This window comes from Malaya genurostris, chromosome 2 (assembly GCF_030247185.1).
Source record: "Malaya genurostris strain Urasoe2022 chromosome 2, Malgen_1.1, whole genome shotgun sequence".
Lineage (NCBI taxonomy): Eukaryota > Metazoa > Arthropoda > Insecta > Diptera > Culicidae > Malaya > Malaya genurostris.
In genome coordinates, this window is record NC_080571.1 from 256,541,895 (window position 1) to 256,560,787 (window position 18,893).

Consider the following 18,893-nt stretch of genomic DNA (forward strand, 5'->3'; position numbering starts at 1 on the left):
TGTAGTGAAAGTGTTTATGGGTTCTAATTGTACGTATTATCGTTCTTTTGAAAACTGAATGCATTATACAGAAGGCATGAGCCATTTAGAATAATTTGCTTATCGTGCAACGCGTTTCCTAAGTGTTCTAATTTTACTTTGTCATCCAATGTGTTTCATCAAGTATGACTGGACTCTTCTCGTAACCTCTGGCTGTTTTGCAGATTTCCTTTTTCATTGAGAAACAACAGTTACATTTTCACAATTATGTGCATCTTGCAAAAATTTGGGGGTTAAAAATAAGCTTTTTTCCCCCTTAAAATGATCAAAAGTTACATTTTATCGAAAACAAAACAAACATATAATCAAATCTACGATTTTTGGAATTATTACGTCATATTTTCCACGCCGTTTTTTTTCACGGTTTCCTCAACTAACACGGTTTTCTTTTACATGGATTTTTTAACACGGTACGTAACCCCCGTGTAAAAAGAGACCTTAGTGTATTTTATGTCGGCTGTAAAAAACAAACATAGATCATGCCATTAGAAGAAAGCACGTATGGTGGACGATAATTGAGTAAACTAGAGACTAGCCAGTATAAAGTTAATTATGCGAGGAAAATACGCATTATTTTGTCTGCCTAAATCTGAACATGAGTACTGAAATGAGTTTTGACTGAACTATAATGGGAAGAATTTTATCGGAAATATCTCTAGTTGTACCAGCGGATATATGCTCATACATTTTTGATTAAATGTACAGTACAAAAGATTAAACTAAAAAAACAACAAAAAAAATGTTCACTTAAAATTCATTTTAAGTTCAAGTTTTTAATAACTTTACCGAAAATGTTATTGCAAAGTCGGTTTATTGAACATTCTCTTGAATTCTAAATACTCGCACCTTTGACTCAACGCTAGTTGTTATATTTTTATTTGTCATTCGATTCCAGAGGTTTTAACCTTAAGGTCATTTGCCTCTTCGGGTCAGAAAACTTTCTGACCCTATGTGCGGGGTCAGGGAATCGACCCCAGGCGGCCTGCGCGAAAGGCATTGCCACTTTACCCGTTCACCGCCTTCAAATCTTAAGCGTCACCTTTCGAAGGCAGCGGAGTATGCGCTTTTGCAATTTTTCATCTTCATATATTTGGCCGATAATGGTGCCGTTCATTATGTGCGGCTAGTTTAATTTACCGCACTTACATATCGCCTGCCTCGTAGAAATTTCCCGAAATAGTACAATTTAGAAAAGTTCAGAAAATAGTTTTGAAGATCTAGAGAAAATCACTAGCCAATATTAAAAGGTAGCTTATGAACAAAGTATTTCTAAAATTGACGTCTTCACCCTATCTCCGGAACCAGGGGATTGATCCGAATAAAAATTGGGATATTCTTATGGCATCTTAAGAACTTCTATCTTCGAGAAAAGTGAGTGAGATTAATTTCACATTTTTCGTGCATTATTTTCACGTTTTTTATGCATATCACACTGTAATTCCGGAACCGGAAGATAAATCCAAATAAAATTCCGAAACCTTTTATATGAATCTAAGTTTGTGAAAATCAGTTCGCTTTCACATCTCATCCAAGTCAGTCGATAAAACAAAACCGCTGACGTTCGGGACGGAAAAAATCAAGCACAGTATTGTGTAGTGAACAATAGAACGACCTCGAAAATGAGTGAACCAAACGAACAAAAGCTACCGCCGACACGAAAGAATACAATTGTTGCTGATTTCAGGCAGTGCAAAATTCGACCATCGATACGATAACTTAATGGTTTGCTTAAGGAGCAAATGCATCTTGACATTAAACGTGTGCATTTACTTCAATGCAATAAGTCGAATAATGATGTTTACATCCAGTTTTATAAAGAGTTGGATGCAATTCAATTTGCAAAAGACAATAAAAATGTTCACTATGTGGAGCATGAAAATATCAAGTACAACATTTCAGTATATATGGAAGATAGTGCTATAGAAGTGCGTGTGCATGATATTCCCTTAAGCGTCAACGATCCTTATATTCGCTCAACTATGTCCCAATACGGAGAGATTCTCTCTATCGAAAAAGAAAAATGGAAGAATTTTTTCCCCGGTATTCTAAATGGCGTACGTTTGTTACGCATTCGCTTGAGGAGGCCTATACCTTCTTATGTGACATTCGGTCTGGAAATAAGAATACAGTGCAAATCACTTGTTACCTATGACAATCAGATGGCCACATGTCAATATTGCCAAAAAGCTGTTCACTACGGTAAGCCATGTGATAAACCGGACAAGGAGACAACTATACCAAAGGACAACGGTGCTTCCTTCGCACCAACCCCAAGCAACCCCAGTACACCTGTGACAGCCACCAACAACAATGAAGCATCCCCTTCAACGAAACCATCAGTATCCCCTATAGAACAAAGTACACCAGCTGCAGTTAACAACTTACCCTCCAACCAGCAACTGCAACCAATGTACAACAAGGCGCATCTACAGCAACTCTCAACGAGCCCAAGACTACGATCAACAGGGACAACGAAAAGAAAACGGAAATCACATACAACACCGACGATGAAGCAATGGATGATGATATAAGCCGCGGACGAAGTGATCCCCGATCCTCGTCGGATGGAAATGGAAACTCATCTCCCCCTAGAAAAAGGGTGACAACGAGATCCAATAGCAAAAAAAAATTAATTAACAAAAATGTAAATCGGCCACGTAAAGCTTTTACCCAAAAAGGCCAGAATAAAAATTTTATTACAAAAAAAAAAGTTTGTGAAAATCGATCCTGCCATCTCCGAGAAAAGTGAGTGACATTATTTCCTCATTTTTAGTGCACTATTTCCATATTTTTGGTAAATATCACCCTATAATTCCGGAACCGGAATTTGGATGCATATGAAATTCCGGAACTTTGTGCGGAACCATGAGACCTTTAATTTGAATCTAAGTTTGTGAAACTTGGTTCAACCATTTTCGAGGAAATCAAGTGACATTAATTTCACATTTTTGGTGCATATCACCCTGTAATAGCCGAACCGGCAATCAGATCTAAATGATATTCAGGAACTTTGTATGAGACCATAAGACCATTTATTTGAATCTAAGTTTGAGAAAATCGGTTTAGCCATCTCCGAGAAAAGTGAGTGATATTATTTTCACATTTTTGGTGCATATCACCCTGTAATTCCGAAAGCGGAATTCGGATATAAATGAAATTCAGAAACTTTGTATGGGACCGTGGGACCTTTCAATTGAATCTAAGTTTGTGAAAATCGGTTCAGCCATCTCCGAGAAAAGTTAGTGAAATGATTTTCACATTTCTGGTGTATATCACCCTGTAATTGCAGAACCAGAATTCGGATCTAAATGATATTCATAAACTTTGTATGGGATCATAAGACCTTTCATTTGAATCTAAGTTTGAGAAGATCGGTTTACCCATCTCCGAGAAAAAAGAGTGACATTATTTCTACATTTTTTATGCATATCACCCTGTAATTGCGGAACTAATTCGGATCTAATATTGAATATCATCAGAAACTTCGAATGGGACCATAAGACCTTTCATTTGAATCTAAGTTTGAGAAAATCGGTTTAGCCATCTCCGAGAAAAGTGTGTGATATTATTTTCACATTTTTGGTGCATATTACCCTGTAATTGCGGAACCAGAATTCGGATCAAAATGAATTCCAGGATCTTAGTATGGGACCGTGAGACCTTTCATTTGAATATAAGTTTGAGAAATTTGGTTTAGCCATCTCCGAGAAAAGTGAGTGACAATATTTGTCACACACACACACACACACACACACACACACACACACACACACACACACACACACACACACACACACACACACACACACACACACACACACACACACACACACACACACACACACACACACACACACACACACACACACACACACACACACACACACACACACACACACACACAGACATTTGCTCTTCGAGCTGAGTCGAATGGTATATGACGTTCGGTCCTCCGGACCTTGGTTAAAAAGTCGGTTTTTGCAGTGATTGTATAGCCTTTCTACATGAGAAATGCAAAATATCAGTATCTCGAATGCAGTAAACTTCACTCTCTGACACACACAATGTTTGCTGACGGCCAGAACGGGCAGCATTCAGTCATCAATCGTTTCTCTTCAATCGAGGCTCAGTTTAACCACCGTCAGTTGATCTCTTGAAGTAACAAAATATCTCTTTCAATAGTGTGAGAGCGGCCTTCAAATGAGGTTCATGTAAACATTCCAATTGGTTCAAGATAATAGATGAAAGACAAACCAGATTGCTGAAATATCAATCACCGAATACACTTAAATTAATTGTTTCCTCCTTCAGTTTTCATTTTTAATACTTTACTCCATTTATAATTCTATTCGTTCGAATTTGCTTACTACCAAGAGCGAAGGCATTGAAGCTGGTAGACTACTTGGCACTCGAAACTGAGCAAGCAAAACTTCTAATGACTAAATACGATTATTCAACTGACGATGAATTCCGGGAGCTTCACTTGAAAATGGCAGCAAAAGTCAAATGAATTAGTAGGGATATGCTGACGGTCAGCGGCCATAAATTTCGTTTTCATCTTATATTATTCGATTGAAAATGAAATTTTACCGCACTGCTGACAAGACAGGACAAGACAAGGATAACTTAAATTAGTTTAATTGACAAATCGATTTCCCCGGATAGGAGAATTGAATTCCAACATATTTATAGTAAAAATAAATATATTTATAGCATAAATAATATAGTATATAATTTTTCTTTTTGAATCAATTAGTTAATTACTGTAAACGCTCAAAAAAGTAAACTCTGTTTTTCTCGATACAAACAAAAATGTTTTTTGTTCAGCGAACAATTATCAAAATGAAAGCTGCAGAAACTTGAACTTTATAGAAAGTTTATTTCAAACTAATTCGGCACCATTTTTTAAAGTAAAGACGATCACAATATCTTATTTTTTCTTAAAAAAAGAAAAAAAATACAACCAACCATGCGTCTCCATTGAAGCTTTGTTGAAAGGTGACGCATGGTGCATAACTAATTGAACTAAACACTATGTGTTTCCTTATAATTGAACTTTGATGGAAACGCATGATTGATTGTCATTTTTCAGAGAGGGTTGAGTCAAACCTTTATTCCAGCGGCTGAATGCAAACATCGGATGAGTGCAATCTAGTATGGAAAACCAGTTTAAGTATTTTTGAATGCAGAAACCCGATAAAAACATTGAGTTCCAATCTCAAACATACATTTTTCAATGCAAAAATCGTTTAAAAACATAGTTTTGTCCAGTTGTTTTTAAACGATTTTCGAATTGAAAAAAATCCGTGTCCAGCTTTTGCACTCAATGGTTCCATCCAGTTTTTGAATCCACGGATGCTTAAGCGGGTTTCCCAAGCTAAGTTGCACTTATCCGATTTATTTATTCATACAACATTTTTCCCTGCGTGCACGAAACAGGCGCCGCTTGAAGCCTGCAGTCCATGCAACACTTTGCGTATCATCGTCCATTGAACTGCTTAGGCGTGCGTGTGAAAATTTTCCCGTTGTCGTCATAGTAGGCCTAGTTGCATTAGCAGGTGAAAATTTGTCCAAATCGTTTTTATCTTCGAAGCAATCAAGATGCGAAATCTCTGGAAGCTTTCGTTGGTGACGCTGGTGGTCGCCATCGGTGTGCTTGTGCCGGGTACTGCTTCCGTCGGGCAGGACCCGATTCTCAACCTTCCGGTTATTGTTTTCCGGAAGGTGTCGGGATCGCAAACGGTTTCCCCAGACGGTGGATTATATCAGGACAAATTTTGCGCCGCTTATCGAGTAGAAAAGGAAAATTTTCTTACGGCTGCTCATTGCTTGGTTACCGATTCGGGGTAAGTGTATCTGAATAAACAATTCTCTGGTTTGATTGAAATTTGTCGTGCCTTTCCCCTTCTTTCAACGTGAATGGTACTAAAGCGCCTTTTTCACCATGAATGTTTCATTTTAGAAATACATTACCCAACAGTCTCGAAACAGTTGAATTGGGACATTTAGAAATTGATTCAAGTTTAAATACTAAGTATAGCTCGAAATCAGATCCGAGGGATATAGCAGGTTTCCGATATCGAGATAGTCATATTGCTGGAATGCTGAGTTTGGCATTTGGCAGTGGATTTGATGACTCATGTTCAGTTGTTGTATTACACGACGATCTTCATTGGCGAATATTGTCGGCAGCCCAAATCACCCGTTGCTCAGGGAATCTGTCCGAGGATAAAATTTGCTACACACTAGATAATGCCACAAGTGGGTTGGATTACGCAGTGGTCTGCAGTGGAAATACTGTATTGAAGGCTATTTTTTATGACCGCTTAGGAGAGGAACTGCGTTTTACGGATTGTGCCAAAAAAAGCTGTTCGTAAGTTACAAATTTCATATGGAGCCACTTCATATCCACATTGCCATTTCATTGCAGAGATATCATCAAATCTGTGCATATGCAACGTGTCAAAAGACAGGATACCGGTGAGACCAAGCCCGAAGAAACTAAGCCCGAAGAAACCAAGCCCGAAGAAACCAAGCCCGAAGAAACCAAGCCCGAAGAAACCAAGTCCGAAGAAACCAAGCCCGAAGAAACCAAGCCCGAAGAATCCAAGAAAGATGAACCAAAAACAGAGGAAGGTGGCAAAGGTGATTCGTCTGCCAGTGCAACTTCCCCAGATGCATCTAAAAAAGACAATGCACAAAAACCTACCTCAGGTGCTTCCGATACGAAGGATAAGGCAGATTCCACCAGCGCATCTGGGGAGATTCCGCTTCCACCACCAGATCAGTTGTTCCCAAAGATGCCGGTCAATTTTCCCTATCCTGATATAGAAGTAGTTCAGAGTCCACCTCCTCCAACGAAGGCACGGAAGCGGCCTGCTTTCCAGGGTCTCTATCCAGGAGCACCAATCATGGCAACAATGAAACCAATGACACCTCAATCAATGACTCCTCAATCAGTGACTCCTCTAACAGAAACTCTTCTACCAGAGACTCTTCTACCAGTGACTCCTGTACCCCTCGACTCGAGCAGTATTCTTCCAGGTGATAATTAGTCATTTTGTGCAATCTTAATACTTGAACATTATTTTGATGAACAGGATTGATGGCGATACCAACTGATCCAGAATCAGTTCCATCCGAAGATAATAGCGAAGCAGATGCTGGAAGCATGCCTTCATCAGCGGAAGGTGAAGCTGTGCCATCATCGAATGATTTCGCTATACCGGACTACCAAGAATCAGGATCTGAGAGTATGGATGGACAAAATCTGAGTACAGAAGATACTTCTAACGCATTTTCCAATACTGATCCACCCAAGCCCAGAAATGATCAATTGGACAAAAAAATACCTGTTAACCAAGAAAGGAATGGCGTTCATTCTCCCGAAGATTGGCGTTTTCCCGTATCAAGAAGACCTGGTTGCAAACAACAAAACAGCGGAATTTCTTGCCCGACAGCGAGTCCAGGTCGGTTTCCAGGAAGGGCAACGTATCCTTCACCAATAATGTCGGCACCAGGAGCTATTCCTACCAGACCGCCGCTTGACGGTTCGTTTTTTCCTGGTTCGACAGATGGATCTAATTCCTACCCCGTTCAGCAACGGCCCGGTCTAGCAACGTATCCATCACCGATCATGTCGGCACCAGGAGCTATGCCAACCAGACCGCCGATTGACGGCACGAATTATCCTGGGGCTGGGTATCATCCCGTCGTTCGCCCTGGTTCAAATGTAATCAGTTGTAGGCCAACGAATTCGCAACCAGGACAACCTGGTCCGCGCTCGCCAGTTCAGAAACCAACGGAAAAAATTCCTGGAATTCAAAAAGCAGTAAATAAAACCGAATCGGTTAAGACCCAGATGAAACCCACTACCAAAGATGACGCGAGCAGCGGAGTACGGACTGGATTTCCGATGTGTACTCTTTTATTAGGCAGTGCGCTTTACGCTTTGATGAAATTTATTGATTAGAAGAAAAATTATAAGCTCGTAATAAATTTAATTGATTCAATAAATGTATTTCCAAATGTTTTAAATCTATGGCTTTAATGAAAGAAAGAAATCAATGAATGTACCTGATCTAGCAAGGTTGTACGCAGGAATGGTCTTCTTTCGACGGGCGATTCGCGTCAATCCGGCCCCGATCGCTATGCAGATTGCTGCTGTTAGAGCCAAGCCTAGGTAAATGGTCCAGTTGGAACCTGCAAAATAAAAAAAAAAGAAAGGTTTTTTAGATGTGTTTTTCAATTCACGCTACGCTTCACAGTTCTGTGAAGAAGCGAAAAATTTACAATGGAACTGATTTTCACTTGTTTTATTATGTCGTTTTCGCTTGATGCCAAACCTAACCCAGTTTCCACCCCAACTGCTGTCAAATCGTTTGTTTGAAGCTAGTTTCGATCCTTGTTTCAATGTTGTTGAACTGATTCGAACCCGGTTTTTATATCAGGTTTGCTTAAACCCCCGTTGCTAAGTGCGAACCTATAACAGATTTCGAAAGTATTGGAAATAATGATCAAAAACTGCAGGAAGGATCTAACTCACTTTTCTTCACGATGACCAATACGATATTCACAAATTTATAGGCTCAAAGGAAAAGTTTTATAGTTTCCTACGAAATTATTAAATCGGTTCCGGAACTACAAGGTAAACAGGATTTGTAGATTTTGTTAGATTAAGTCCAAACAAACTTTTCTATTTCTATTTAATGAACAGTTGTTTTTTTGCGAATTTCACAGTAATATTTATGATGTTATTAGTAATATAAGAAAGGCATCATTACATCATTAGCTGGATTAAAACAGGTTTTTTGTTACTATCCGTTTATTTCAGAATGCGTGGATTTTCAGTAGAGCTCCGTCGAAATATTGTGCACAAATGCGAGGAGTGCGAAGAGCGATCAAGAGATTCGTTTAAGATAAATCCTTTGTAGATGAACCGAAAACGGGTCGAAAAAAAGGGTAAACGTACACCGATTGCGCTCGAGCAGAAGAAGGAGGTTTTAGTGTGGAATAGAGGTAAGAAAATTGTCACTTTGAAGTCGATTGTTATTTGTGTTAGCGAACGTTTGAATCTTCGAGGTAAAATATAGTACGCGACAAAAAGCATCGATCAGACCCAGGGATCGAAAGTTGTACGATGCAATGTTTGCTGTGGGAAATCGAACTGTATAATCATGGAAGATAAGATATACGTGAAATTTGATTACAAATTCTTGCCGTAGCCGTAAGACATTGAGTCAAATAAAAAAAATCAAAAAGCTAAAGTTTGGCAAGCTATTTGTGGTTGCGGAACGATTACGTAACCCCTCATCATCACTGTCTCGATTAACAGCACAATATTTATTTGTTTTCGCTTAGAAAAAAAAAACTATCTAGTTTAAAAACATTAACTTTACAATATTTTCGATTTAAATGTGTCTTTGTTCATAGTAAAATCAAACAGACGATAAACTCTATTGAATTGCCTGCAGCAAACATCCATTTGATTATTTTGTTCACACTGTGTGCGATGAGCTGATCGTCATATGAAGTCCATTCTTCGCAAAGATCATCCCGGAACATTGATATGAATCCTTGCCAGAAGTGTGGGGCAGTCGATGTTATTATTAAGCAAATTAAAAACGAATATCCGCCGGTTTTGCAGCGTGGGTAAGCTGGTGAGAACACAGCGATCTTCGTAATGTGGTAGCTGGAGCCGATTAATTCAAGGAAGTCTTCAAAGCGCAAATCGGACAAAACATTTCTGCACTCGTTCAATCCGGTCGATGTGAATGTTGTGGTATGGAGCCCAGATTACAACTCCGTATTCTAGAATACTGCGCACTAGAGTAATGTTAACAGCCTTGATACAATAAACGTCGTTGAAGTCTTTAGTGTTGCGTTTTTGCGTCCCAGGACGGCAAAAGCTTTAGCAATAATCATCGAAAGCTGTTCGGTGAAGCGTAACTTACGGTCGGGAATTACGCCTAAATCTTTTACAGAAGAAACTCTTTTGACTGGATTCGCCATCGTTGAGTATTCAAATAAAATTGGAGACTGTACTCGTGAAAATGTTATGGTATTACATTTATTAACATTAACAATCATGCCGTTTCTATCACACCCATCTATGACATATTCAATGTCCATTTGTAGCGCACAACAATATACAAGACTTGTAATGATTTGGTAAATTTTAAAATCGTTGGCATACATTACTTCAAACTACGACAGTTCGGGTGGCGTGAAAGGCATCGACTTACCCATTACGCTATACCCGTCCCCTGCAAAGAACATTCACAAATAGCACAAACAGAAGTGGTCCGAGATGACTCCCTTGCGGAACACCTGATGTAATATCAAAAGGATCAGAATGTACATTTCCGATTTGAACTTTAGAAAAATCGAAATACTCCGCATCAACTTGTTGTCGTTGTTTCACATTGTGCATTGTTTCACAAAAGATGACGGAAGGCCGTCCGAGCCCGGTCCCTTTGATCCATCAACTAATTCTGTATAAAATGTTCAAAACGACGTATGTAACAATGAGAGATTCTCTTTGTTTACTTTCTCTTTCGATTATTGCAAAATATTCCTGCTTTTTTCGGTAATTTCTCCAGAGCAGATGAAAAGATGATAGCTTTAGTTATTATTATCGGTGAATGATTGGAGAGAAGGATTGCTAAGAGTGCCGTAATAATCAAAAGAGAAAGTAAACAAAGAGAATCTCTCATTGTTACATACGTCGTTTTAAACATTTTATACAGAATTGTAGATTATTATGCACTTCGCCTTGGGTGAAAACAGCAGCAGTTAGATTCACATTATACAACGGTAGACTATTCAAGTACGATTCTGACAAAGTATGAATGTGAGTTATTACTTAACATGCTTTGAAAAAATATGCATCAAAGAATGTTTCCACCTGACTGCCTTCTAATCAGATTTTGCGTCTTGCAATTAGGCGAAATCAATTACGGAAATGTAACTTTCGTTTCAAAAAATCATGATCCCACCAAATTGTTCGCAAATTATATCAACTGAAGAATTTTAGGGATTGACGAAAAACATCGTATGAAATATGTTTGAAAAGGATTCCGAAATAGTAAATTGTGTATGTGACAAATAATGTCACTCAATCTTTTTTTTAAGATTACTGAACCGATTGTCACAAACATAGATTCAATTAAAGGTCTTATAGTCTTATACAATTTGCTTGAATTTCATTTGGATTCGATTTTCGGTTTCTGAATTACAAGGAAATATGTGCAAATTTATGAAAAAAATCTCGGAAATACCTTAACCGATTTTCGCAAACTAAGAAGCAAATGAAAGGATCCGACTTCCGATTTCGGTATTACAGTGCGATTAGTGAAAATTTTTAATTTCATGAATATTTTTTCACAAACGATGGCAAAATGAAGTGCACATTTTTATAAAATTTACTGCTAAATTCATTTAATTGGAAGATTTTGTTGATTAGTGAATAAATAAAACTACTTTGAGACTACTAGTCCCCGGTTTCCGCTTCCGAAAGCACCGATAATCGTGAAGAAAAGCTCCAGAAACGGAACTCACTTCGATTTCTCAACAACGATTGAACCGATTTCCATGAATCATGATTCAAATTGAAGCTCTTATTGTCTTTAAATATACTGTGCAATTTCATCCAGATCCAACATCCGGTTCCGAAATGACAGGGCGATGAAAGTCAAAACGTTAAAATCGTCATTCAAAATGACGATGCAAAAGTGGTGCGCGTCGGTACGTACGGTTTTGCTCCGTTCGCAGCGTGCTTTTGTTCAATATCGTATAGCGTGAAGGGTTCCCACATTTAAATCTATATTTTTCAGGTGAAAAAAAATGTAAATATGGAAATCTTTTATTCAATTTGTACCTGCTTGTTAGTGTTATTACAAAATCATGATAACGATACTATTCTATAAAAGTATACTTATTGCATTTCTCATACAGAAAGTTTATGCAATCACTTGAAAAATTGACCAGTGCAAATTGGCCCAGAGGGCTAAGTGTTCTATATCATTCGACACAGTTCATCGAGTTAAGCAATGTACGTGTCTGTGTTTGTGTATGTGTGTGAAAATGTGTCAAATAATACATATCTGTTTACAAATTGAAAAGCTTATGTTAGTTCATACCCAAAGAAAGTTTCTTATTTTATTCAAGATTGAAAAAAAAAATCTTGACAGAATTTTCTAATGATATTTTCGGAAATAAAAGTAATGTAAGAAAGGCATCATTACACCACTAAGTGGATCATTTGTTTGTTTATCATTTCAGTCTAATAATTGATTTTCCAATAATTTTTATCGAACTTTTGCGATCGATTTTCGCGTTCTTTGCCAATCGTCTTTTGTGAAACATTGAAATCAGCGTTCACAAGTTTCAACGTTTGGTGCAAGATATGACAAATATGACGTTTCGCAGATGCGGTCCTACCTCGAGTGCCTAAAACCAGAGTGACGACAACTGTTCGTTTGGAAGATGCGTTTTTGATAAAACTGCCAACATTTCGTTCAATGTTTTGAGTTGTTACCAACATTACGGATGAGACGTCGTCATTCTGGTTTTAGGCACTCTAATCTAACCTACAATGTAGCGTTTTGACGAAAACGACAATTTATGTTTGTGCACCTGATAAATAAATGTCAAAAATAAGAATATTATTTAACCAAGCTGAAACACCAAACACATCTAGTCACTCATACGCAATTGATTTAATTGAAGCATGAAGAAAATGTTCACTCGGAAATAATATGTCCGACCTGCAGATTAATCGAATTACGGATTGGGGATTTCAATTTAGCAAACCGGACCTGCTCGAATTCATCCACTCAGACACGTTTATCGACCTTTGCCCTGGCACAGGAAAGCCAATGTCCAGTGTCAATTATTTTCATTCCACAGTTCGGTACATCGCATTGCACTCTGTCAGTCAAATCGATTCCCATCGCGTCCGTCAGTTTTGGGTCAGCAAACCGGTGGTCACTTGTCAATTTCATCCATAAAACCCAATCCCATGCTGCTGTGTTCTGAGCACCGTTGGCGTGCACACTTGCCATATTTTAATTGACCTTATTGAAATCAACTTCACCTGCTGGTTGAGATGATGAGGATGCTGCCGTCCCGAACAGGCATCGTCCCGCGCCGTTGAAGGGTATGTTGAGTGTGGTCAACTTACATGGTACGAGTTGAAACTCTCCTCGTCTATTCCGCTCATGATCCGGTAGAATTCAATGACCGATATCTAGTTCGGCATCGATAACATTGTCGAGAAAACTCCGCTTTCCTCTCCTTCCCTTTTCAACCGGACTGATTTGGGATGGTGGGAATGAAAAATGTCATATCCATACATAGGACTATTCGGAATTATCTACTAATCCTCATAAACAACACGAGGAACGACTTATTCAGGTCATCCTGCAGCGTCGTTGCGGTTTATGGTGGCCCGAAAGTGTTCAATTTAGCTACCCGGCTTGCTAGCTAGTATAATGCAATTACGGTGAGTGTGTGCGTGTGTGTACGTATGTACGTGCAGAGAACCCGGTGCATAAATTGCAATAAAATTGATATCGAATCCAATTACGATTATGTTCAATAGCTGCCAATCCCACAGCTCAGCTCAAAATGCCGAAATGGTGCTGAATAGTTATAGTGCAACTCTACTGTGTGTGCGGTGTTTGCTGCATTCTGCAACTAAATATTTCCTCGGCGTCGAAACAACCCAAAGCACCTAATCTGAGCGATATAATGATTATAATCCTTCGGTCGGCAGATGCACTACGATGCAAGTCGGCATCGGTTGTAAGTTTCGACAACTATGCCGAGCGGTTTATTGAAATTGATTGCAACGCAGGGGATTAGAAGTGATTTTAATCATTTTCGGGATGGAATTTTAGACATTTGAAATTTTGCTGCTGCTGCTACAGAAGTGAGAAAATCTAATAAAAGTTCAAATACGAGTTTGTGATTGAGCTCTACAAGAACACTAAGAAAAGTCCATAAAATTTATGGACAATGTCAATACTTTGCCGGAAAGTCATAAATGAACAATTTGAATACGTTGATTTCGGAAAGATTTCAGTAAAAAGGGAAATCTCAAATCTTCGTATCATCAACCCTAAAGCAAGCAGAATTTCCATCAACGCCAAGACGTTGCCAACGTATTTTATTCTTCGTTTAACCGGAAGCTTAACCACTTGTTCGTTTTGCGATGTGTTTTCATCGCAACATATCAAGCCAGTTTCCGAACAATGCAATGAAAACGATTCCGGCAACGGAGGCCACTTGTTCACTCTACCCGGTCTTTCACCCGGCATCTGTTTTGCCACCCTCATCATCCTCCAGGGTAGTTAGTGTTCATGATGGATGGAATTCCGTAGGCTGTGGCGCCTGACAGCACACATCCGTTTTCGCCGATGTTTCTGATTTCGTACGTCAACTCTCCGTCCGTCATTGGCTTAGTATTGCATTCATTTGGTTGTTCAGTTTCATTTGATTGTATGTGTTTGTGGAGAATGGATTACAAAGCTCCGGTTCCGAATCGGAAGGACTACGGTAGATGGAATTTGGTGTGAAACTCATCACTGCACCATCGTTGCCGGTAGCTACGAGTTCTGATTAGATATTTTCGGACGATGATTTTGCGGATGAAAATAATTAAAATCCCGTTCGGTAGTTTGTTGCTCATTGGAATGTTGCAACTATTCAGTGTATCGATGCAACAAAGAGAGATGAGAGCTTTCGAACAATTTGGATTGAATGATACGGATCTATGAAACTTGAATCATTCTACCAGCGGTTCAATTTTGTGTTTTTGAGGGAGACGCTCGGTGATGCACGTTTAGCTTAGCTCTATCTCTTTTTATATTGTTGATTATAACTTAAGACGTTTTCGTTTGATAAACATAGAACATCAAACAAACTATCTTCACGAAACTGTGTTGGATTCGTACTGAGCAAACGGGAGTGCGAGCAAACCCGACATAGGAATGTTCGGATTTCAGCGAGCCAATAAAAAGTCCGCGAATTTTGTTAACTGTTCTCAAAACCTTTCGAAAATCTGTGAAAACCTACCGACGAAAAATATCTACTTATAGGATATCTGTAAATTTATTGATAAATCTGAAAACCGCACATTTCCGGTTCCACCTGCTTTGTTGACGGTGTTTCCTTATAAAGTTATCACTTAAAGCAAAACCCAGTTTCGATCCCAAATACTGTTAAATGTTTGGACTCGATAGCAATTGTGGTTTAAAAGCAGCATTTTAGTTTTGAGAGAAAAGACACGGAACGACCGAAATTAGCTCTGCGCCTAATTCGTATTACTGGTTTTGAATTAGTTGATTTTAACAACAAAATTTCCAAAATAACTATAAAATTAGTTAAAATTGAGAATTTACTTTGCTGAAAAAACTCTTATTTTTAAAGAATGTGTTTAGTTGGTGAATATCCTGGGCACAAACCAGCAATATTTCAATCCAACACGAAATTCTCATTGTTATTGAAATCAGAAAATTTGTTTCTATTTATCTATCACCATCATTACTGAAGGACAGCACAAAGAAAACAAAAGTGAAATGGGTATTATTAACAACTTTATTAGCCAAAAACTCATGAGAAGTGTCAAAGCAAAACAATCCATTAAAAAGCTAAAAAGGACAGTCTTATTGAAACTGCTTGAAAATTGTTTTGATGTTTTTCGCATGTGTTCGATATATCTTTATTTAAATTTCTAAACCGATATGTAAAAATGTCGTAAACTGTTAGTGGAAATCGTATTTATTCAGAATTTGTGCGCACTTGAAGCGATTCTGCGTAATAATGTTTTTACGCGGAACAGTGAAGTGAATTTCGAATGTTTCACTCTAATTGTGATGAAGTTTTTTTGTATCTTCAAACCTTCCGAGCTGCGCCATCCGGTGTACTACTTGTATTCGGGTTTTGTTTTCCGAGTGCTCAAAGTTTTCAGTGAGAATGAAGAAAACAGTGATTTAGAAGAAAAAAAATTCGAAAAGATGTTTATGTTTCGTTTATGTCTTTTTCTCCAATACAACATCGTATTTATACCTGCCAATATAGAAAAGACAACCGAGTCTGAAATTTTTTCGGCAGTAGTGTGCCATCTAGTGGCTAGTAGTCATAACGGTGTTAGCGTTTCGGTGACAGGGCGCCATATAGTTGCAGATTGCAGAAGCCAATTCAACCATTCATATTGGTTGAAAACAACATTTTATTTCTTTAATTCAACTAAAAAATTAGTTGAATGGAAATGAAATGTGCCTTAGCTAAGAAATGACAGCACGTTTAATTTGTGAATTCAACTAAAAAAATAGTCATTTCAACCAATATTTTATTATTATTAAGGGAATGAGAATAAAAAATCTAAATTAGCAAAAGTAAGATTTTTTTAGTTGTCTCAAAAAATAACTAACTAAAATCAGCAAATCAACTAAATTTTTCGCGAAAATGCTGATTTCGGTCGTTCCGTGGAGAATTGCACAATTGAAGGGAGTACTGTTTTTTAACTTAATAATTGTGATGTGATACTGGAGACGTGTTTTAATACTGATTATTCATTCTTTGTTTCTGACTATTGATAGCTAATATAGAAACCTATTTTTAATTCGCCTAGTGGTTCAATAATGCCTTTCTCAAACTATTCATTACGGGATTATTATTATTCATTATATATTACAGGGTTGTATGAATTGAATTGAGAATACTACAAATTGAAAGAGTTAAGAACTCAGCTTTGAAGATTGCTTTTACATTCAAATTCTACATTTAAATAATACATTTGTATTTTAGTTAGTGAGAATCGGTCCAACCATATTTGAGAGAAAGAAGTGATTCACTATTTCCGGAATTTTCGGAACCGAAAACTAGATACAGTTAGGAGCCAAATTTAAAAATATTTCACACGTATGTAGTACAACTCTATGCTGATTTTTGAAAACGCAGATTTATTTTTGCATACACTTCCTTCAAATCGTTTCAACGCAAAACTGTTAATTGTACCCAAATAGTGTGCAGGAATAGGTTGTATGAATTAAATTGAGAACTCTAAGAAAATACTTATAGAGAAGAAAATTGATTCATTTAGGGGTTAGCCAAATTTTGTGCTAGGGCACATAACCGTTTTCATTATTTTTACGTTTCGTCTTTGACTCATCAGTGCAGAGCAGTTCAAATTTAACTGCCGAGTTTAGCACTAAGCAGTTCAATTTGAACTGCTCTGCACTGATGAGTCAAAGACGAAACGTAAAAATAATGAAAACGGTTATGTGCCCTAGCACAAAATTTGGCTAACCCCTAAATAACCATACCTGCATCGGCCAGAAATAGTCGAAAACACGTTTTCGTTCGGCACGTCAGGAAAGACATTGCACTTCGTTGCAAAACAAAAAAGTGTTCTGTAAGTAGCAGAAACTTTACGTCTGCTTAGCGGTTCAAATTGAACTGCCGAGTTTAGCACTAAGCAGTTCAATTTGAACTGCTCTGCACTGATGAGTCAAAGACGAAACGTAAAAATAATGAAAATTGATTATTTTTTCGAATATTAGGCAATAAACCTTAGAATTCAAAAAAACCTGTTTTAATCCACCTTGTGGTATTCTATTCAAAAATTTTTTCTTCGATTTTTGAAAGAAACCAAGAGATTGTTTGTGCATTAACTAATATAACATACAGAATAAAACAGTGCTTTGATTGCGTAGGTCATCCTTAAGAAAACGAAGTGGGTTCACTATTATATGCACTTCCGGCACCGGAACCCAAGAACCGGTATAATCAAAGTCGGTTCGTAGGGCCACCAACTAACATGACATACAAACTCTACTAGTACGCACTCTAAATTACGATTTAAATGTTTGTCGCATCCGAAAATATGCAGTAATTTTTGGTAGGACCATAAGACCTTTCAATTGACCCTAAGATTGGGAATAACGGTTTAGAGTCCAGTTTATAACATTTTTTACGGTTTTTGTTCCGCCAGTTTAAGTGACGGTGTACAATATTCAACACACTTTACCCTTTAACCTTTGAACCTGAAGTTGGATTCGGATGAAATTCAGGAATTCCGTTTGGGACCGAGGAACCTTTCATTTGAATCTAAGTTTGTGGAAATCGGTCAAACCATCCCTGAGAAAAGTGAGTGAGATCCATTTTGGTATATATGATCACTATTTCCGGTACTTCCGGAACCGGATACCGGGAACCAGGATAGCCGGAATCGGTTTGTTTAGTTGCCTACTGATAATGACTATCGATTTGTGTAGTTTTGAGACCAGTTTAGAAATTTTTTTACGTTTTTTGTTTCGCCGGTTCAAGTGGCGGTGTACAATACTGAACACACTTTACCCTATATCTCCGGAACCGGAAGTCGGATCCGGATGAAATTCAGGAATTCCGTATGGGACCGGGAGACCTTTCTTTTGACTCTAAGTTTGTCAAAATCGGTTCAGCCATCTCCGAGAAAACCTAGTGAGATTATTTGACACATACGCACACACACAGACATTGCTCAGCTCGATGAACTGAGTCGAATGGTATATGACACTTGGTCCTCCGGGCCAATTTTCACTAGTCGGTTTTTCAAGTGATTGCATTACCTTTCTTTATGAGAAAGGCAAAACGAAAACGTATTTTTAATTTCTTTTACAATAGTTATATTGGGGACGGGTACAGTGCCGTAGTGAGGGTGAGGCGATCGGGCATCGGGCGCCGACATCCAGGGACCAAAACATGATAAAGTTAGCAAAAAAATTGTTGCACGATTAGTTCCAAGCAGAAATATACGCGATTTTAAGGCACTCAGTTCGAATATTTCACGGTCGATCGCATGTTGAACT

General features: G+C 38.1%; 2 protein-coding genes across 3 annotated transcripts in view; one reads left to right on the forward strand and one right to left on the reverse strand.

The window, feature by feature from the left end:
• The window catches only part of LOC131429611 (netrin receptor unc-5-like), a 532,527-nt gene that overhangs the window by 132,275 nt on the left and 381,359 nt on the right, over nt 1–18,893 (reverse strand). For both annotated transcript variants that reach the window (XM_058593842.1, XM_058593841.1), the window contains one exon: nt 8,116–8,241. In XM_058593842.1, coding sequence (XP_058449825.1) covers nt 8,116–8,241 — 126 coding nt within the window. The remainder of the gene's footprint in view (nt 1–8,115; nt 8,242–18,893) is intronic.
• On the forward strand, nt 5,575–8,044 carry LOC131429613 (uncharacterized). Its single transcript, XM_058593843.1, has 4 exons — nt 5,575–5,885; nt 6,002–6,412; nt 6,470–7,083; nt 7,140–8,044. The coding sequence occupies exons 1-4, from the start codon at nt 5,641–5,643 to the stop codon at nt 8,009–8,011; spliced, it is 2,142 nt and encodes a 713-aa protein (XP_058449826.1). The 5' UTR covers nt 5,575–5,640; the 3' UTR covers nt 8,012–8,044.